The sequence below is a fragment of the Carassius carassius genome, chromosome 29, assembly GCF_963082965.1.
Source record: "Carassius carassius chromosome 29, fCarCar2.1, whole genome shotgun sequence".
Taxonomy (NCBI): domain Eukaryota; kingdom Metazoa; phylum Chordata; class Actinopteri; order Cypriniformes; family Cyprinidae; genus Carassius; species Carassius carassius.
This window is the reverse complement of record NC_081783.1, coordinates 17,826,748-17,848,933: the sequence shown is the minus strand read 5'-3', so window position 1 is coordinate 17,848,933 and position 22,186 is coordinate 17,826,748. Positions and strand designations below refer to the sequence as shown.

The window sequence follows — 22,186 nt, the reverse complement described above, 5'->3', positions numbered from 1 at the left end:
TCTGGGGAATTTTTTTTTGCTTAATTATCATTTAAAGGTCTTAATGCTTCTTACATAAGCTAATAATCTTTTATTACTTGTATTATTTTGGGGTTGAGATATGATTTGCATGTTCACCCAAGCGAATGGTTGCAGAGATAGTGGGTTTCAGACTAAGATATCAAACCGAGTGTGACAACAGCCTCTAGGAAGCAGTTGTACTGGACTATAGTTTGATTTATTACTTTCCTCTCCTGTAGGAGTTTGTGGAGAACAGCAGGAGGTCAATGGCGATGGAGGAGCGGGGGCGCAGCAAGCGTGCCCGTCCCAAGGAAGAGGTAGAGTTGACGGAGGTTAAGGCCATGGTGAGTGGTGATGTGGGCGTGGCAGGGGCGGAGTGGCAGGCCTTGCAGGAGTTCCACCTGTACTACCTGCTGCTGTGTGTGCTGATGGACTGGGTCCTGTCGGAGAACACACTGGTGCTCTGCCTCACACAAGACATGATCATCTTCCTGTCTGTCTGCCTGCCCACGTCCACCCTCTTCTTCCTGGTCACGTTGCTCCAGAACACACCGGTGGCTGCTGCTGCATGCTGACTAACGCTTCCTCACCTCCTTCATCCATCTATCACTTCATCTATACTTTCTATGCATCGCACTAACAGAGCATGAACTTCTATTTTTCTATCTGTGGATTATAATTATTTTTTCATCTTTTTTCATTCCATTCTTGCCTCTTCTTTTTTATTGACTGTCTTGAACTCATATGGCAGCTATAAACTGTATTGTACTATATATCCATTGCCTTAAAATCACCATGTTGCTATTTGGAGGAAAGATAATTGAAACTACCAAGCTGGAAAAACAAGAAGAGTAGAGAAAAATAAAGACATTATCTCTCACGCTGATATTCATATTCATATTTCCACGACTCTCAATTAGCAAATTAGCTGATAACCACAAGACTCCTTGCTTTCTGGATAAACAATGGAAAATTATGCAGTTTCACTATTAGAATTATAAGTGGGTCAGGAGGGAAACAGTTTGTTTGGAAGCATGAGATTAGGACTGACTGTATATGGGTTGTTTACATGAAATGTTAATCATTTCTGTATGATTTTCCACAAAATGAATAGTCAGTTTATTGTAGGATGTCTAGTTAGTTTTAAAGAAAACCATCTGACCCTGATCACTCAGTAATTGACAATTCATGCTTTATTTAAAGGGATAGTTCACCCAAAAAACACTCACACTCATGTCATTCCAAACCCATAAGACCTTCGTTCATCTTCGGAACACAAATTAAGATATTTTTGATGAAATCTGAGAGCTTTCTTACCCTGCGTAGAGACAGCAATGCAATAGATGCATTCAAGGCCCTGAAAGTAGTAAGGGCATTGTTAAAAATGTCCATGTGACATCAGTGGTTCAACCGTAATTTTATGAAGCTACATGAATACTTTTTTTGCACAAACTAGGCTCCACTTTCATTTGATGAGCAAAAACATTCCATGTGTCTGCTATGGGAGTATGTATGTTTGGTAAGCAGGAAACGAAATTCAGCAGAAAGTGTGGATTTTTTTATGTCAACAACAAATGGACATGTTCAGTTATCCACTGTAAATACAACTGTAATTCCACTCAGCTGTAGGGGACTCAGAAGTCGCAAAAATACACAAAACTACATGCAGTTGCTTTAGAAATTCATTATCATATTTAAAAGTGCACAATACATTTGTCAACTACCCATATACTTCCCATGTTCCTGAAATTCTGTTACTATGAATAGTGTTGATGTGTTTTAGGGCTGAGAATCTGGTTTCCATCATAACAGCCGTATGCTCCATATGCATGCTTCTCACACCTGCTTTTTTGTGATGCAATTTAAAAAAAAAGTAACCCATTTTTTGGCATTCTGTTGCTTGAAATTGATTGAACTGTACTAACTCCTCCAGATCCAGATGAGTTGATGAGTTGTAGGTTTGTTTAGGAGTAAACAAGACTAATAACGTGTTTCTTTCCTGTAGGGTCCCGGGACAAGCTCTGCTTGACCAAAATCAGCCCATGGGACTTTTTAAAGACATTCCAAAATGTTTATTTTTACCAATGTGTAACATGTTTACTATGGTTTCACTCCAGGGAATACAATATTTTAATAAGAAACTGTAAAACAATGAAATAACAATGTAATGAAGCACTTTATATTGGAGCGCTGCATATTTTAAAAAGCCTGATGCATTTTTCGTAGTGATGTCCTTTTTATAAGACTAAAAAAAAACAGTTGCCATCTAGTGAAACACAGTATTAATAATGTCTACAATCACTGTTTTTATTATGTCAATTTTTCATAACAAACCTTTTTTAATTGGTTTTCTTTGCGTTTATGAGAAACCCACATACTGCAGTGCAGCACTTGTTATTTTTGTTTCATTTAATTCAAATAATGAAGCTTTTTATTTCTTAATTTTCAAAATAGAAAAAAACTAAATGCTCGGTTGTGTTATTTTACTAAAATAACGTTACCATGCCTGAAAATGAGGGTCTTGTCCTTGTATTTTATTTGTGTGTAAAGGTTGGTTGGTTGGTTTCCCTCCAATGGTTGTAATTTTAGTTTGTTTTTGAGTTGCGATAAAACTGTAAAAGTCAACTGAAAAAGTGACTGTTAGTGCTGATAGAAACTGGTTCTGGTTACCTTAAACTGGGAGGAAGACATGAATGGTTTCTGACTACAATCCACAGTTGCTGTTACTATGAGTATGAGTGAAATTACAGCAAAAAACACATGCAAACAACAAATAAAACATACAATAACAGTTCAGTTTCACTACAAGAAAATATGAATGGTTACGATTTTTTTTTTTTAATGTTTTTGGAAAAAACTTTCTTTTGCTCAGCAAGGCTGCATTTATTTGATCAAAAATAAATGCTGTTCTTTTGAACTTTCTATTCATCAATCAAGAAACTTGGTCAAATGTAATCATGTTTTCCACAACGAAATTAAGCAGCACAACTTTACCATTGATAAGTTGTTTTTTTTCTAATTCAGATGTTTTGTATAGTAGTTTATCATGGTTTCCACAAAAATATGAAGCAACAAAACCATATTCAACTTTAACAATGATGAGAATGATTTCTAAAGGATCTTGTGACACTGAAGACTGGAGTAATGATGCTGAAAATTCAGCTGTGCATTACAGGAATAAATTACATTTTAAAATATATTAAAACTATAGAAATATTTTACAGTATTACTGTGTTTAATGTATTTTAATCAGATAAATGCAGCCTTGGTGAGAATAAGAGATTCTTTCCATAATTGTAAAATTGTAATAATTCCGAACCTTTGATGTGTACCTTATCTTCAGAGCTAATTCAAAACAGTTCATACTTCAGAAACACAAGACTAGTCTTGTTCATAAATCAGCAGCGGGGCAATTCTGGTGCTGCGACGTGGCTTGGACATTGTCTTTGGTTGTTAAAGTAACATGACTTTGCCTCACTCAACAGAAATTAAGTGCATGAGCATCCCTGATGTTGATCCACAGCATAAAGCACTGAGCTCTCCTTGGGTGCAATTCTTCATCCAACCTTTAGGGGGGGGGGGGGGGCGAAATGTTGCATTTCCATTTTTGGGAGAAATGAACCAATGTTAACTTTTACATAGTTGTCTTTACAGCACAATATTTGTTCTCTTTCGCTTTGATTCTTTGCAACCAATGGAGAGTTTGGTCTTTATCTAGCAAGATGTCTTGGGGCACCGACTTTAATATCCGCATCAAACTTAAGTCTTCCTACTCATGCAAAGTATCTTGAAAGGAAACAGTTTTATTTTCTGCTAGTGCAGTGAAAGAGAAGAGTCACATGAAACTTGCATTTTTGCCTTAACCAATCGAGTGAATGTCGCCCCCTGCTGGATTACACAGACTAGTTGAGTGCCGAACAAACAGCTCATAAGCCTTAAACAGATCTAACCATTCACAGTAATTTAACTAACCCATCATCTGTCAGTGCGTGTTGAAGAGAATATTTATAATTAATTTACGCACAGAGGAATCTGCAGTCTATTGGTTTTTGTTTTCTAACAAATGTCCGATTTAGCTAAATCGATGTGTGCAGTTTTTGTATGGATGTTTTGAATGTCATGTTACATATTGATAAATACTGACTGAGGAATTGTTGTTCTTTATCATTTTTATTCCATGTTTTTGTGTCTTGCATTGGAGGGAAATGTTGTTAATTATCTTAAAATGAGATTTTTTGGGGAAGGGTTCAGAAATGAACACAGTGTATCAGAGTTATGTTATTATGAGCATGAATTAAGAAGAAAAAATCTTAAGAGATTTAACATTTGCCACACAAAACTTATGCTGAAAGCATGTTAAATATTGCACTAAGATGGCATACATTAAACACAAAGATGAATTAATTATAGCTGTAAAACATTTATAGTTAAAACCGTGTTATATAGCGCATTCAATATAGAGATGTTTCATAAATGTTTAAAGAAAATCTTCTCTGTCAACAAAATTGTCTTTTAAATGTTTGACATTGCAGTTTCTGGTTCCGCAACCCACAGTATTATCAGGTAACATGAACTTGATGAAGTAGGTTGTGTTTTCAAGATGAATGGTGGAACTTGTCTTTTAGGGTGAATCTCACAAAAACGTGGATGGAAAAAATGTTTTGCATAAAGAAAATGAGACCCATTAAGGTTATTTGTGATTGTGACATTATTTTCAGGAAAATCTGAAGGGAAATGTGCTTAATTATCATTACTGTAATTATTTTTTACAAATGTTTTGCCTAATACTATATAATTATTACAAAATATTTTTTGTGTAATTGAACAAAATGTATGTAATGTAATTTAACGGCATACAAATAAAATTTAAAACACACACACACACACACACACACACAACAATGCGAAAAGAAATCTAAAAATGTTTTGTTTATGCAAAAAAAAAAAAAAAAAAGCTTTTGTGAGATACATCTTTTGATGCTGAACTAAGATCCAGCTAAGATCAGTTCTTTGGACTCGGCGGGTTTCAGCTTAAGGATTTGGACTGGAAAACTGAACTTACAATGAGCATTTACTGCCTGAGAAGGTTTTTTTTTTATACAGACTCCTGTGTCATATTCACTGGAACAGGATCTTTTTGGCCTCTGACATCGGCTTTGGCTCACAACTCCACTTTATATTGCCAAATGTGCACAAAAGGAAATGTAAGAAGTGCACAAACTCTCTCTTCTGCTACCTGGTGGAAAACCGGTTGGCTTTCGTCTTTGTTTGCAGCCTTTTTCTTCTTTCTCTAAATCACTGAAAGCATCTCAGTATCAGCCGTGACTTCTCTCGTCCTGTCAGTGTGTATTAGAACGAAACAGATGAGCTGTGCTTAGAGGCAAGCTAGTAGACCCATAACCACTGTATACACACACACACACACACGCGACCTGCATGCTCCTGACCTGGGACTTTTCTAACTCTTTAAAACAATGAGCCATTTTTGTAGGAACGTGAACCGTTTGGCATTAGAATACATGTGACTTAACACTGATAGAACAATAGCTTTATTATGCGACAAGCCACTGTTCTTATTTGATTTTTTTCGAGATGAGATTGTGAGTGTATTTTTCTTTATTTTGGGAAACTGTGCTTCTGTTCACACGTGTCACACGGGGAATAGACCAATTCTGTTATCGGACACAGTTATAGATGGGCAATACATCAGTTTACTCCTCTGGTGTGATATTAGCTATAGCTCTTACCTGCAGTAAAGTTGTTTGTAACACTGAACTAAGTTTTTGTTGATTTGTTTGATTTTTATATTTATGATTTCATACGTATCCTGTTTTTTAAAGTAATAAAATGGGGGAAAAAAAGTACAATGTTTCTTCAGATGTGTCAGATGTTCACCCTCAATATGAAGACAAACTGAAGTGAACGTTTATTTTTAAAAGTTTTTTATTATGTGCATTTTTTTATATCATATTAGTCTGTGAACTCTGCGTGATGCTGATAATATAGGCTTGCATGTGATATATACATAGTAGAAACAACCATTTTTTTTTTATACAAAAAAACAACAACACAATAAAAGACAATTTAAAAACAAATATTTGCCAAAGACGTTACATGCACACTACCATTCAAAAGCTTGTGGTAAGTTTTCTAAAAATCTCAATGCTGCATTTGTTTGATTAAAAAAATACAGTAAAACAGCAATATTGTGAAATGATATTACAATGTAAAATACCTGTTTTCCGTTGTTTTTTTATATATATTTATATAATTGAATTGCTGTGATGGCTAAATTGAATAATTTAGCATCATTCTAATATACTGATTTGCTGCTAAAATTATTTCTTATTATCAGTGTTATAAACAGTTATGCTGCTTAATATTTCAGTGGAAAACTTGACAAGCCTTTACTATCACTTTTGATCATTTTAATGTGGCCCTGCAGAACTGAAGATTTAATGAACTTATAATTATAAATTTGACTGACCCCAAACCTTTGAACAGTAGTGTAGTTGCACATTCATATCAGACCAAATAATTAGGTCCTCAACACGCCTAATACTAAGATCAGTGCTGCTTTTTTGCTGATAAACTGACAGTTTTGGTCAAACCATTTATCCAGTGTCTTTGCTATCATTTACTCACCTTCATATCATTCTGATAAAGGCACTAAAAAGTAGCTGATGGAAAGATTTGTTTTAGCAAATGATATTTGTGTTTGGTCTATTCCTCATCATATATTAGCCACCCATTATATAGACTTGGAATATGGTTACATAGATTAATTTATTGTGCCATCTCCATTCACTTGATAAAGAACTGATACTTGTGGGTTTGGAAAAACATGAGGGTGAATAAATGATGAGGAGTTATTTTTCTTTAGTGTTTTCACTCAGCATTCAAGGTTTGAGCACATGCATCAAGAGCTTATGTTTGATATCTTATACCTCCTCTTCGTCCTCACTAGCCAGGGTGTCCAGCTCTTTGTCTTTGCACTGGACTTGTTCAGCTTTGAATGCTTTCCGTAAGTTCTCCAGCTCTTTAATCTCAGCGTGGAGGCGTTCCAGATGTGCGGCGCGCCGGTTCTGTAGCAGCTTCATGGGCAGTGGGTTCATATCGTTGAAGGCAATGCTTGTCAGCTTCCTGGGGACGAGAAAGACGAGGTATATTGAGATTGAAACTCCAGCGACGAATTAGCTGCTCTGTTTATTTCCTGCAGAAACCTGTGGTTTAGAAAAACTCTCCCCAAGCCAGCTTTTCTTCATTGTTTTTTTGAAACGATGCCATGCACTGGAAACAGGAGTGAGCAGGTGTGTGCACAGTATCAGGGGAATACTTTTTAAAATAGCCACACCACAGAGGCATCTGACCCATATTCTGTTTCTTACAGATGCAGGCTGCTTTGTTTTTACTATGGCTCAATGAATTATATATGGTGATGTCTGACTGCTGCAAAAATAGCTTCACTGTCTACAGTACCAGGAGCTCCAGAGAGAAACCGAGATCTGTGGAATTAGTAGCACGTTTATGAAGTAATATTTACTGTATATACATATACAACAGGTATAAATTTAGATGGACCAATATATACTATTTAAATTACAGTACAATAGTAAAAATATATATTGATCATGCAATTTTGATAGTGTAAAATGTGTTCTGGTTACAAAGCTTATTAATATACTGTCCTTTGTTTCTTATCACAAACAATACATTATAATACCTGCTGATATCTTTACAGAGTAAAGTCTTTTAGAAAGTCTTTGAAAATTCTTTATACTCCTTAAAAGTTGCAACCATGAATAATAATTATATCCTATAGCATAAGGCATGAGTAAATTTACTGTATAATGCTTTAATACTTTTAGAATGCATCGTATGCACGATAATATTACTATTCCATACTGTAGAAGAGCATGTTAGGTCATTATATATACTGTACGGTATTCTGTATGTATATTTTATGTTACTCTTGCTCTTTTTTCACACTCTGTACTCTGTCCTTTCTTCCATTTGCTATCCTTCATCTTACCTTCCATCTGCAATGGTGTAGGGGAAGATGCGGAGAAACTGGTACATCTCAACACTGTCATTGATCTTTAAGATGATTTCCTCGTTGTATTTGAAAAGAGCCAATGCATAACGAAATATCACCTGTGAAACATAAGGGAATTGGTTCAATGTTGTGTCCTCGTATTTGGCCTGTAGGCTTGTCATTTTTGTGAAAATGATGGGAAATGTAGGTATTTTACACAAGTGGATTAGAGTCAAAATGAGGGTTATATTCAGCGGAATATCCAGAAAGCTCAAACTATTAGAGTCCCAGGTATTTATCTAGACAGCATCTCCCCAGAATGCTTTACAGTACCTTGATGCCCTCATACAGGAAGGCGTCCCATACTTTAAAGAGTATGCGTGTAGGCAGACTGTCAACGAACAACACCAGAAACCATTCAACAGTGATGAGTGACACGTCTACTTTCAGCGCTTCCAGATGAGCCGTGAGTCGAGGCAGCTTCTCAGACATGAGATCTTTTAGCACATGCTGGTCGGCCTGGAGAGATTGGAAGAAGAAAGTGAAAAATATTTCAATACTTGCTTCCAAACATTTAAAAACAGTAGTGTATAATAGGCTGAGACCATACTGAAAATCTGGGACTGAAAATCTGAACCATTAAAATAAACAGCAAGTTTTAGGATTAATATGGAGCTCCCACCTGACAGCCCACCAGGTCTTTAGTGTAGTAATGGGGAGGCATGATGTAGTCCACAATCACTTCCAAGCACCAGAAGGCATCTTCTTCATCCTGTAGTATCAGCAGCGCAATGGCTGCCAGTCTGCACACAGTGGCGTTGATGGTGTTATTTTTCTTTTTTTTTTGCATATAGATATTGTGGCCCTCACAGTAAACCTACACCTAACTCTGTTTAGCCTGTAAGCAGGGTTGCCAGATTTTCACAACAAAACCCTCCCAATTGCTACTCAAAAAACTGGACACTAGTAAGGTACCCTCCATCAGAATGTTGTTGATCTACAAATGACCAGCAGATGTCAGTACAATACATGTTATGGTATGAAATTGTGAGCACGTGTTCAGCATGACACACGAGGCATTTATCACTTTGCATGTCATTTGTGTCACTTACCACATAGCTTTGGTAAGTAGAGAATCTGAGACCACACTTAAAATCAGCAAGTTTCAATAAATAAATTATGTAATAAATAAGATATGCCAACTTTTTTGAGACCTGTAGCAGGCATTACATTTTAAATGAGCTAATTAAGTGGATAAAAGTGTAAAATTTCTCAGTTTAAACATTTGCTACGTTATCTATGTTCTATTGTGAATAAAATATTGGCTCATGTGATTTGAAATTCCTTTAGTTTTCATTTTATTAAAATTTCAAAAACGTCCCAACTTTTCCGGAATTCGGGTTGTATAAAATTATTATATTTTATTTATTTCTATTTTTATGCAAATTTTTGACCTTGGGACAACCAAACAAGTCATAAGTCACACTGGGATATTTGTAGCAATAGCCAAAAATACATTGTATGGGTCAAAATTATCATTTATTCTTTTATGCCCAAAATCATTAGGATATTAAGTATAGATCCTGTTCTATGAAGATATTTAGTAAATTTCCTACTGTAAATATATCTAAATGGAACCTTTGTTTAGTAATATGCAATGCTAAGAACCTCATTTGGAAAATTTAAAGGCGATTTACTGAATATTTAGATTTTTTGCACCCTCAGATTCCAGATTTTCAAATAGTTGTCTTAAACCTTATTCAGCTTTTGCCATTTTTTTGTTCTTTGTAACATACCCAATTCACACCTTATTTTTATTTTAATTTTTTTAACAGAAAGTGGCCTGTTTAGTCTAATAGGTCTTGTGACAGGCCATTACTTGTACTACTCACAATAGTTCTATAATCACCTCTAATCAAAGCCAAATCTCTTTTATGTCTATGGAGGCTAATTACCTGTTGAGTCCCTGCACGTAGCCGATGGTGGGGTTTTGCCAAGAGAACGCCTGCAGAACTCTCTCCAGCTTCTGAATCAAGGGGCTTGAAGGAGGAGAAAAGTATTGATTGGAGGTCAGCGTACGATCCAGGTCCAGCTGGATCTGTCTGGGCACCAGGTGAGGCGAGGTTCTGCTCTTCTCGCACAGTTCCTGATAGCAGTCGGGATGACGCTCTTTTAGAGATTTGGTCCTAGTCTGTATCATAAAACGCCAAACCCTCGCACGGTACTCGCGTGGTAAGCCCGTCCGGAGGTGATTCTTTAGTTCTGTGGATGAAGACAGTTCTCCTTCAGGGCGTCCAAACAGGAGCTGAGCGCAACGAGCCAACAATGGCCCATCGCATTCCTCCTGGTTTAGCGGGGCTTGGGATCGGATCTCCAGGCCCTGGATCTTAGCAAGGAGCTTTAGGTCCTCAACTTTATAGTCCATTGCAATCCTAAATCCATATTCATCGTAGTCCCTGTGGAATGTCGGGGAACTGTGAGTTCCAACATAAATAGAACTCTGACAAACATTTATGGGAAAATGTTTGTGATTTATTAAGGCCTGCTGACAGCAAGGCTCCACAGACGAAAAAAACAGGGTGAACAGAATTTGTATTTGGGGTAAACTGATGGGACTGTTTACCTGATTGAGTTTAGTTTGACAGCAGTGCTCAGGTCTGCCCGAACTGCATCCTTAACCACCTTCTTGACTGCTTCTCTCTGTTCTGGATTCAATTCCTTATTCTCCTGGAGCTTCTGGAGGATTTCCAGGTATCTGCTTTCCATCTGAGAGCTACTGGCCTCCAGAACAGCACACTGGCACACACACAGTAACAACACTAAATCCAACTTTCAAACACTTCTTGATGTTTACTATCTCAGATTACCATCGCAACTGGCTCTGACCCATTTTTAAGCGCTTATATTATAAAAATGTAATGTATATTATAATAATGTAATGTAATAATTTTGATATAGAAGTTTCAAAACACTATTCTCTCAGTTCAGGAAGAGCCATTTAGTGTTTAGATTAGCCAATCAGTAAAAGAGTAAAGACAGTAGCAAAAATGTATCTGTTTCTGGTGCAAGAAACCTTGACTGAAAAATAATGTACCTTTACTATCAGACTTTGCTCCTGTGCGCAACTTTTTCTCCAAAGTGTCGTCAGATGATAGATCTCAGAGTTTAGGTACTGGTTCTGAGTTTTATATGCCTTCAAATCATCCTGAAATAGAGATATGATCATGTTTGGGCTTAGAGTAAAGTTGCTTAGTGCAGTCATTTCAGAAGCATAAAATGTAGATAAACTGCTCATAAAAAATGCACAGTTATATTATTAGATATATATTCAAAAGTTTGGGGTTGGTAAGTTTTGTTGTAGGTTTTTTTTTATAGAAGTCTATATATATATATTTTATATATATATATATATATATAGTATATAATAAAATAATACTGACAAAAAGGATAACAATATTTTATGTAAATATAGAAAAATATATTGTAATACCATATATTTGTATGTAAAAATGCTGTATTTTCTCACTTTCAAATTCTCATTCTCGATTGTTAGCTGTTTTAAGGCTTCTGACCGCAGCCCATTGCTGCAATGCTGGTCTTCCCCACAGACTGCTAACTTCTCAGATAGCTTCAATATCATTTCCTGTTTGGCCTGATTCTTGTACATCAGGAGCTGGACACTCTCCTGGAGTTCGGCGATATGGGCGTCCCTCTGGTTCAGATCCCTCCGCAGGTTTTCATTCTCTTGCTGCAGGGACTCCAGATGGTCTCGCAGTTCGGCCGCACGCCGCTCGCCGTGTCTGAGGAGCTCCAAGCGCTCCTGCTCCCCCTCAGAGGCTAGGAACTGAGCACAGGTGCGCTTCTCCAGCTGAGCAGCTTCTAGCACCTTATGCAACAGCAACACCAACTCCTGACAACACATACATATATGACTTTCAGTTGATTAATCTTATATGAGAATCTGAAGAGGTTATTAACTTTCTCACTTTACCTTTTGCGCTTTGACCTCTTCTGCCAGGTAAAGTTTTTCATGTTGAAGTCGAGATGTGTCCTTGAGCTCCAGTGATTTGGACGTTTCTTTGCTACTCTTTCTGATTGTTGAAATGGTGGAGAGATCTTGCTCAGACCTGGCATTAGAAGGGGATTCTGGGCTTTGAGAAGAACTGGCTGTGGGAACTGCTAAAGCTAAGGAGGATGGTGGCCATGAGCATTTTAATTTGAAACAATAGTTTATTATTTTTCTAGTCAGAAAGTTGTGGTACTTACTGGATGTCTTAGATGAGGGTGTTTTTTGTTTGTCAGTGGAGTCATCAATATGGAAAACACTTTGTCTAATTTCCTGTGAGTGCCGGTTACGGAAACTGCGCATTGTGTTCCTATAAATCAAACAGAGAAACAACTGAAGAACTGATTAGCAATAATAACTTTATTTTTTGGAAGAAAAGGGATGTCTTGGTCTCTTTGTAGGTTTTAATTGTGCAATGCACATCTTATTAATCATAAGATAAAGTCTAATCAATCTCTACTGGATTATAGCCTATTTGATAGGCAAATTTCTAAGGCCTGTAAATTATAAACATGATCAAACTTTTCTTGCAAAACCTGTTGTAAACAAGCTTGTTGTATTCTAGTATAATTCTAAAAACTCCCACCATTACAAGCTATCAAAATGTATAATTCCTTCATCAGCAACAAATTGCATATTTTTTCCTCAGTTTGGGTCTGTTATTTTCCCCTTCACGAATAAGAGATGTAAATGCTCCTATATCACACTGTATGAGTCATAAAATCTGATGCTTTAAATATAATACTCAACAAAACACACACATACAAGTTTTTTCTGACTCTTATTTCATATGTCAGACTTTACATGGTTAAAAGTAACTGCACCAACCTTATGATTTGTATCATGCCCATAGCTCACTTGGTGTAAGTCAAGTGCTGATTTTTTTAGTTTCAGTCTCAAAAGTAAATGCAAGTAACAGCAATAGCGATGCTTCAGAATTTTTCTGATAATTATTTTTTTTACAGGCTCCTTTGTATGCTTATGTAATCGGTTTAATAATGTTTGACATTGAAGATGACGATGAAATAGTGTTTGTCGTGATGTGTTTTATTAAGAAATAGAAGCAACTTCCCACTTTCACTGAGACAGAGGTGAAACTAATATTACTTCCTAATCATATATTAGATCAGTTATTTGGTACAATGCCCACATTATACATTGAACAAAACAAGCCCATATTTCTTGGTTTATTATTAAAATAAGTATTGCCTTTTAAAATACCAGGTTTAAATCCCATAACTGTTTTCTCTTATCTGATGTTGTCTAGTACGAGAACATAAAACAACGCGGCCACTGTGTAAAATAACATCCCAGGAAATGACATATATGCTTGTGGGTCTAACTTCCTTAAAATAATAATTCTACAGAAATTCAAAGAAATACAAAACAGTTTTTTTGGAAGGCACTGACGCAGACTGTAAGTAATATCCCATCTGTTCTGTGAGAACAGACAGAGTAAACATCATAAGCACATGTACTCACTGCAGCTCAATGAGTGGATGTTTGATTGACATGTTGAGTGGGCTGTTTAACCCAGGTGCAGGCAGACTGGCTGCTTCTTCACCCACTAGGCCAGAAGGTGTCTTCACTATGGGCAAGAAGTCAGCTGTGTAAGAGAAGGCAGAAAGTATGTTCAGCAGCAAACCCACTGCGTTAAATACATCTGTTAGACCAGTATAACAAAACATGCTTTCAGATAATGAGATTTCCTTAATGAGTTTCTTAATTGTTTGGTAAGAAACACATGCAACCATTTTTTTTATGCTGGGATCACAGTAGATTTTATGTTTTGAAAATAAATCTCTTATGCTTAGGGCTGCATTTATTAGATAAAAATATAATAAAACTGTAATATTGAGAATTGTAAAATAACTTTTCTATATAAATATATTTTTTAAAATGTAATTTATTCCTGCGATGCAAAGCTGAATTTTCAGCATCACGCCAGTCTTCAGTGTCACGTGGTCCTTCAGAAATCATTCTAATACGCTGATTTGCTGCTCAAGAAACATTCTTTTTTTTTTTTTTTTTAAAGTTGAAAACAGTTGTGCTGCTTAATATTTTTGTGGAAACCATTTATTTTCAGGATTCTTTGATGAATATAAAGTAAAAAAAAAGAAAACACATTTATCTGAAATATATATTGTATAATTGTAGTCACTTTTGATCAATTTAATGAATCCTTGCAGAATAGATGTATTTATTTCTTAATTTCTTTAAAAAGAAAAATAATCTTACTGACCCCCAACTTTTGAATGGTAGAGTAAGACAGAGAAAATAAAAAACTCATTACAATGTTGTATTTGTTTTCTTCTCTATCTTGCTTTGCCTGCCTTTTTTCTAATGACAGAACAAAACAATGTTGTTTAGCACAGGGTGAGGTACAGTACATGTCCCAGCATGCCTGGAATGTCTAATTATCACATAAGTACTCTTTAAAAGATCTGTATGCTAACCACAAGTTAGCATTGATTAAAAAATAAATAAATATCCATACTGTCTGTCTTTGTCTGGTGATGCAATATTCCAGATTTTCTACAGATTCAGCTGCTCAGACTTTCACTTCTTCTTTTTCTGCATTTGACTCTTATTCGAAAGCTGTTGCTTAATGCCTGGATACCACAGCCTGAGGTTGGAAGGGGATGGCTGTGAAAGTAAGTTATGAATGTGCTTTTAGCACGAGAAGCACAACCCTGTATACTTGGGATTCCTGGAAATTATGCATTTATGCATTGGAAAAGATAAGAGACAGGGAACAACTTGCAATTAATTCATTAATTAATCCAGTTATCTGGATATAGCTGTTATAGACTAAAAAGCAATTAGTATCAAAGTACTGCTGCCACATTTCCACTTTAAATGGCAAACATTTTGGGTGCCTCAAAAATCAGTTTAAATTACATTTCAAACTTCAAAAACCATATATTATGTTTTTTAGTGACCATGCACTTTTATAATTTTCTTTATTTTTTTTAGAGATGTAGTGTATAATGAAAAAAAAAACAGATGGATATCAATATCCATCCCACCCTTTTTCCAGAATTGCTAAATGTTGTCTTGAAGTTTGCGTAACATTTTCAGTCATGTCTCCACACCCTTCTGCTAAGACAGATAACAGAATGAGGGTAGACAGTACATGCACAAACTGTCTGGAGACCGAATGAGTCCTGATGACATATCAAACGAAAAATCAGAGTGAGCTTTTGCAGCCTCCTCCTGGGGCTACAGATCATGATGACTAACTATAACATTGTTGCAGAGTGGCGTGGCATCTGATTGGTCAATTTTAGCAGCTCCCTTGTAGCTAATCTGCTGATTTCCTCCCTCTTTTCTTGACTCTGCTTCCTGTCTCTGTCTCTGGACTGTGCTCATAATCCAGAGCCCATGGTTTAGTAACTTTGTTTAGTAACAATGGCCTCTATTTTGGGAAATTGTTATTTTCTTTTGAACACCAGATGTAGTTTTGGGTGTAACACCCAGTCAGAATATTGAAAGAAGAATTTATAAAAGTCTGAAGGTGAAGTAACTCTAGCAATCAAAGTATTTCAGTTATATTTTCAGTTTTTAATGAAAAAAAAAGTATATACATTATGGTAGTATTTGCCGTCATTAAAAAATAAATACAAAAATTACAGTAATTTTTAAAGAGAATCAGTTTTGACAATAATGAGATTTACAACAATAATAATAATAATAATTAAAACAAAGTTAAATGAAGTGACACTCTGATAATAAAAATGTTGATACAAATGTGCTTATTTGTCTTGAAAATACTGTCACAAAACAAAAAGGAAACAAAAAAATTAAAAACATAATGGTCCTAGAATATATTTTAGTAGTCTATACAGTACATATCATTATAGTATTTATTACATTTTTAGTTCATTGTTAAGTGCCTTTTGACATTTTTACTAGGTTTTAAATGTAATTTATTTTTAATTTTAGTAATTATAACAAGGCAACATTTTGAGTTTTCATTTTTCATCTTTTTTCATTATAATCTGATCAGTTTGAAGGGGAAGTAGCTCCTCTGGCAATAGAAACAGTCAGTTAAAACACTATTTTGGTGCACAGATTCCAAGCGTCCTGGAATAATCCTCATGATCTGAGTGGCTCTGATTATCTTTCACTTTCTATTAACTTAGTATCACATGACTGGCCAAACAACTGAACTTTACTTGGAAAAATAAAGTGCATTCAACCAAATCATATTTCATAAACAGTGTAATTTCCATGATGCAGTAAAAGTCTTTTTTAGTTTCATGTATTCAGTGTTTCACTATTACTAAGATGTTAGGCTCTTACCATGGCAGTTGTTTGCTAATGGGGTGCTTTCCAATTTGTGGTTGTCTGGTCTGGATATGGACTTATGTTCAGCATGCTGCTCCCTGTATAAGGTACGTTTCAACTGCAGCTGCTGCAACCAGTACATCTGGGCATCCCTGTTAGCTGCCTAAAAACAAAATCATGTTTGAAGACTGTTGAGAGGAAACTATTGTTGTCTTACTCAAGATGCTTGACTGTTGTTCATCAATACATAACCCTAATGTGTAACAGTCAAAAGAGAGACTCGAGGGTGATCATATTTTAAGAATTAAGAAAAAAACATAACCAATGACCAATTATCAGAACTTTATACTTTATCGAAATGTGTACATCTAGCAGCCTTTTCTCTCTGTTGATACTTTAGTATGTGGTGCGTGTAATATGAAGTGCAGTCATGTGATCACTGTGCCCTTTTAAAAGCTGTCTGACCCCAATGATAATAAGCTCTTTGGAGACAAGAATGAAAGAAAGAAAGAAAGTATTAGATACCTCCCCCATTTATACCCTACAATCTCGTTTTTGAAAAGCAACTGACCTTTAGAATTGCTAATCTTAAATCAGTAATTGTCATAAAAAAAAAATTTTCAGTCATAAAACTTGCTTTCACCTTTTTTTTTTTCCACGGGGCATTCCCAGTCACACTGGCATTTATTCAGTATATGTTACAAAGAAACATATATTTCTTCCAATGCTCATTATTGTGGTGCAATAAATAAATAGTTAAGTGTTTATACATAATGACAGTATTTGATGTATTGTCTTCAATATACAATATGCTCATTTACAGGGGTAGTTAACCCACAAATGAACATTAAGGGATTAGTTACTATTTTACCTATTTAACAGATAATTTTACAGTTTTTCTCAATTGCTTTGGCTCAGTTCTCAAATGATTTTTTTATTTCCCAAAACATTAAGTTCAGATCTCTGAACAATTCGCTTCTTTTTCACATCAGATTGGAATTTCTTATTGATCTGAGCAAATTGCAAGTGCTTTGGCACATGTGTGCAAAGAGTACATACAACTGTCTGCAGTTTGGGCAACAAATAATTGCATATGGCTTGTTGATCAAAACTGATGACTCGATTCTCACTTACACTTGTCAAACACTTCAGAACTTCTCAGACATTTTTTATTGTGTAAGCCATCACATTCAAAACGATCTATTCAATTATCATAATTAGTATACATGAATCTATATTCTAAAATATATCTGACATTGACATTATTTGTAATGTCTGCTAAATTGGCACATGACCTCTAATTGCATTCGCAATCTAATTGCAAATTACCTCTAATATGAATCAACCATTTAACCATTTAACCAATCAACTTTGGGAGTATATATATATATACGTATATATATATGTAGATTGCCCACAGCACAATCACTGCTGTAGAAGTTTTTGAGAATGGAGGACGTTCACAACCCTGAACTGCAGCAACATGCTCGTGGAAGAGCAATTGGAAGGCGTGTAAGAATACGTGGTGGTGGTAGAGGAAGTAATAATCGAGGAAGAGGTGGAAATAGAAGAGTCAGAGTGTCTGATGAAATCAGAGCCACACTTGTGGATCATGTCATAAATCATGGTTTTACAATGGAAGAGGCTGGTTGAAGAGTACAGGTCCACAGTGTCATCAATTGTGCAAACCTTTCGTAGGGAAAACAGGTAAATATGTTTTTTGTTTTGTTTTACAGTATGTAAAGTATTTTTACAGTATAAACAACAATATTGTAAAGGTAAATGCAAGTCTATTTATTTATTCTCTAGAATTGCACGACAACCTTGCGCTGGTGGCAGAGCAGCAGTATTTAACCAACTGCAAGAACAAGAAATTTGCAACATGGTCATAGCCAACAATTCCATCAGGCTAAGAGAGAACCAAAGTGCAATCATAAATGACAATAATGTCTTTGCAAATATGAATTCTGTCAGCATTTCCACCATAGACAGAGTTTTAAAAAGACATCAGATGACTATGAAACAGCTCTATAAGGTGCCATTTGAGAGGAACAGTGAGAGAGTCAAGGCGTTGCAGTACCAGTATGTCCAGGTAAACCATTGGTGTGCACTTAGTGAGTTTTCCTGTTTTTCTAAGATGCCTGTATTCCTTTACTGTAAGTTTCAGAAACCCATAAGAAAATACATTTACTGTTACATTTTTGTTTCTTCATAGAGAATCATGGAGTTAGAAGTACATGAAACGACCCAGATTCTTGTTTTTGTGGACGAAAAATTATGTGGACGAAAAATTGCTTTATGTTGATGAAAATCTTTGGCCTGACCAACGTGAGCGACAAGATGTCCACCAAGAATAATTTGTTTGTTTGTTTTTTTCCCCATGAATGTTATTTGTTGTTTGTGTATTTGTGGTGATACACAAATATGAAATGTAAAGTGAAATCTTGTAACTCTTGTCAGTTACTTTACATGTACAGTAAATACACTTGTATTGTGTATATACACGTGAAGTACAAAAATAAACACTGTAAAAATACAAATGTTCATAGACTTTTTTTTTTCTACATACTATTGACTTTTCTCAATAAATATGAGATTTTTGTTTAAACCCTTAATTTTCATGGTTGACTTTTGTGGTGAAAAAACAACTAAACATTTTGACCAGTGTGGGTCACAAAATGACAAAAATACTTTAGATTTTGGTGGCCTTGGCCAAATTATTGACACAATAACTAGGTTTTGAAGCATGAATTAAATGTTTTGGGTAACTACATTTTGCAGACATGCTATAAAGTTTTGAAGTTGCTGCAAACAGTTGTGACATTTGCACTCACAGTTTAGAGAATGTTAAGACTGTTTCGAAAAATGTGCCAAAGCAATTGAGAAAAACTGTAATGATGTCCTTACTACCTTTCTGGTCCCTGAATGTGGTAGTTCCCTTGCTGTCTATGCCAGGTTAATTTGTGCTCGGGAGATGAATGAAGTTCTTACAGGTTTGGAACAACATGACAGAATTTTCATTTTTTGTGTGATTTATCCCTTTAAGTAATACAACTAACAGTAGTTTTCAATGAGAATCCCCTTTTGGGACAATGAGACTTACAAACAACTGCAAAGTTAACTGCAGAGACAAATTCTGACGATACAGATTTGTGATTCAATTTCTTGAACATACTGTCAATTTATTTAAGTTTAAGTAATTGTTATGTGCTGCTCTCATTTTTATTGGTTTTACTTTTTGTAATATTTAAAGTACTACAACTTTATATTTAATTATTATTTGTTTTCAGCTTTAATAGCAATAACAAACTTAATTGTTATTTCAGTAAATAACCAAGGCATCATTTCTAATTTTCCTTCAAGTTTATGTTTATGTTTATTTTATGTTATTGTGTAGTTAAATAAAATGAGTTTCAATTAAAATAATCTATAGTTGCCTTGTTCATTTCAGTGATTTTTTCACAATTACTGTACCAACCTATTCCTAGCTTGTCACCCTTTGTTGCTTCACAATAATTATTATTTTTTTATCTGTTATTTCAAACCATGTGATTACTTTACCTTGAGAATGACAGTGCGCTCTGGTGTCTGTATGTGAAAGGTTCCCTCCTCTTCCTGCAGCGGGTAACTGAACGTGGCACGAGACAGATCCACCTTACCCAGAGGATTGATATCCTGTGCCATACGGTAGTAAAACAATTGACAGCTCTTCTCCTCGTAGACAAACCATCGGGACTTCCAGGCTTTGAGAGGTCCACCCTGCTTGTTGAGGTAGCCACATAGTTTAGTGCTGGAAGAAGTGGGTGTCCCTCTGAGGGGGGTAGAGGTCTCATCAGGAAGAGCAGCATGGATCTGGGTGTCATTCTTATCCTGAGCCCCATCTGATCGTCCCAAACGCTGTTGTTGGGTCTCCTCAGAGCCGACACACTCATCTGCAGGAGATACGTGCACGTCCGGTGGAGACGGTGTGCTGGAGCTTCCATCGCTCTCCATCTGGTTATCTAAAGAGAATATACAGAAATATATAGAAATAAGTAACATCAGACAAAATGTTCTTCAAGTAATCAAATGACATCTATTAGCATAGACACACCATAAAAATATGGTCATTTGGGCTTCGGTAGTAGATATGTATAATACACTATTTCTAAATGAAACACCATCAATATTAGGGTATGAAAGAGCAAGATAATGTGCATTTATTTTTAAACTGTAACATATTTAGATATAAGTTTACCATGTGTTGGATGATGATGTAGCAGCAAATGTGTTGTGAAGAAATATACATATAAACATTTGCCAATATAAACAATTTAGTTGTTATAACACAAAATGTAACATTATTCAGAAATATCAATTTTACCACCCTACTTATATATTCTTATTATTTTTATATTTTCTCATTGTAATTGATATAATAATATATAATCAGATCTATTTTCTTTTCTGTTATGACAGTTTAGTTGTATAAATAAATAATTAAGGACAGACAAAGCAGAATCTTAGTAAAAGATTAAAATGAACAGTACATTTATTCTATGAATTAAATAGCATATTCATATATAGCTACATGTGCATTATTTTATTGACAATATGTCATAATAGCAAAACTGAATTCAAACCATGTAATTTCAATCAATTAGTCTGAAATGTGCATCTAAATTGTGGAATTACAGAATAATAATCCCCAAAATTACAAAATCGTCTTTACTTCAAAATAAAAACAATATTTTTTACTCTTTAAATCTAGAAACATCAGTACGCCCACAAATCTCTTATTAACAAATACACACACAAAAACAAAGCTTTAATATTCAACATATAATGCCACAAATAACTGTTTTCCAGGGACACAAATTTAAAACAATTAACCTTAAAAAAAAAGAAAAAAAAAAAAAAAGAAAAATGGGGAGGTTATCTTGTCCTGGAGGGCATCTTGCCCTATATTATCACACTAAAAAAAGAAGAAGCAGTAGCCGCATGGAGAACAATACATTCTGTGGGATACAAATTCCATTTTTAAAAACATTGCGCAATATAGGCCAATGCGCAGCTGTTACCTCATTTCAGTTTCCACATAGGGATATTTCACAATTACATATCACCAACGCTCATTAATGTACAACTCCAGGTAATTCTTTGTAATAATACATAATTAAACACTATATGATGCTTCGTATCAAATAGAAAATTATTAATTCAAATAGAAAAATATAGTTCCAATAAAGTTGCATGGAATTTTATATTATTTAATAGTGGACTATCAACCATTAAATATTAAAATGCATGTTAATGTATGAAATAAAATGGGTAAACTCTTCGCTGTATCGTAGTCAAGTCATTCTCCTCAAAAGCTTTTCTTACACGCGCGATCACACGTAATAAATAAACTGAAATGAAACACACTGTTTACAGCACATAGTTGATAATAATCACATACCTTCTTTGTTGAAAAGCGGAGTGTTCTTTACTCCATGTGTCTGTCCAGGGCGCGTCTCGTGGCACTTACAGATCTAAACTCGCACACCGCTGCACTTCCTTTCTTTACCAGTGACTCATTTCTTTCAGCGAGTCCCAGCATTAAGGAAATCAGAAAATATTACACATCAGGAATGTGTAATATTGTGTTGCGTGCGTCTTTAGGGCGCGTGTCATGAATGTAATCGCCTTCAAACACTGTTTTGAAGTAATGCTCGTTTCAAATAAGTATACACATAGAACGTATCTGTCGAATTTCTGAAACTTGTAAACTTTTAATAGTCAAAACCAGGGAGAAGGCAGCGGAGGGTCCTGAT

At 35.3% G+C, this 22,186-nt stretch overlaps 2 protein-coding genes across 4 annotated transcripts in view; one reads left to right on the top strand and one right to left on the bottom strand.

Moving 5' to 3' along the window:
- Window positions 1–1,995, top strand: part of LOC132109783 (choline transporter-like protein 1) — a 39,779-nt gene extending 37,784 nt beyond the window's left edge. For both annotated transcript variants that reach the window (XM_059516124.1, XM_059516125.1), the window contains exon 15: window positions 240–1,995. In XM_059516124.1, the coding sequence (XP_059372107.1) occupies window positions 240–575 (336 nt within the window). In that variant the 3' untranslated portion in view covers window positions 576–1,995. The remainder of the gene's footprint in view (window positions 1–239) is intronic.
- A 1,435-nt stretch (window positions 1,996–3,430) lies between these two features.
- Window positions 3,431–21,982, bottom strand: tbc1d2 (TBC1 domain family, member 2). Of its 2 annotated transcripts, XM_059516122.1 has the most exons (15): window positions 21,832–21,982; window positions 19,953–20,392; window positions 16,407–16,554; window positions 13,584–13,707; window positions 12,302–12,411; window positions 12,027–12,220; window positions 11,562–11,945; window positions 11,130–11,240; window positions 10,659–10,831; window positions 9,991–10,491; window positions 8,718–8,838; window positions 8,369–8,554; window positions 8,033–8,154; window positions 6,948–7,143; window positions 3,431–3,566 (listed from the first exon to the last, which is right to left on the bottom strand). In XM_059516122.1, the coding sequence occupies exons 2-15, from the start codon at window positions 20,382–20,384 to the stop codon at window positions 3,558–3,560; spliced, it is 2,811 nt and encodes a 936-aa protein (XP_059372105.1). In that variant the 5' UTR covers window positions 20,385–20,392; window positions 21,832–21,982; the 3' UTR covers window positions 3,431–3,557. The 2 variants fall into 2 exon arrangements, with proteins under 2 accessions (XP_059372105.1, XP_059372106.1); XM_059516123.1 differs by lacking the exon at window positions 3,431–3,566 and having other exon boundaries at window positions 6,914–7,143.
- Window positions 21,983–22,186: the final 204 nt, after the last annotated feature.

Bases quoted from the DNA above. Each gene is read 5' to 3' on its own strand.
- tbc1d2 (XM_059516122.1), bottom strand. From the start codon at position 20,384: ATGGAGAGCGATGGAAGCTCCAGCACACCGTCTCCACCGGACGTGCAC. The intron at 8,839-9,990 runs GTAATTAGCCTC...CACTGTGTGCAG, and splicing joins TACGTGCAGGGACTCAACAG to ACTGGCAGCCATTGCGCTGC. The intron at 8,155-8,368 runs GTACTGTAAAGC...TATGTTTCACAG, and splicing joins TCCTGTATGAGGGCATCAAG to GTGATATTTCGTTATGCATT.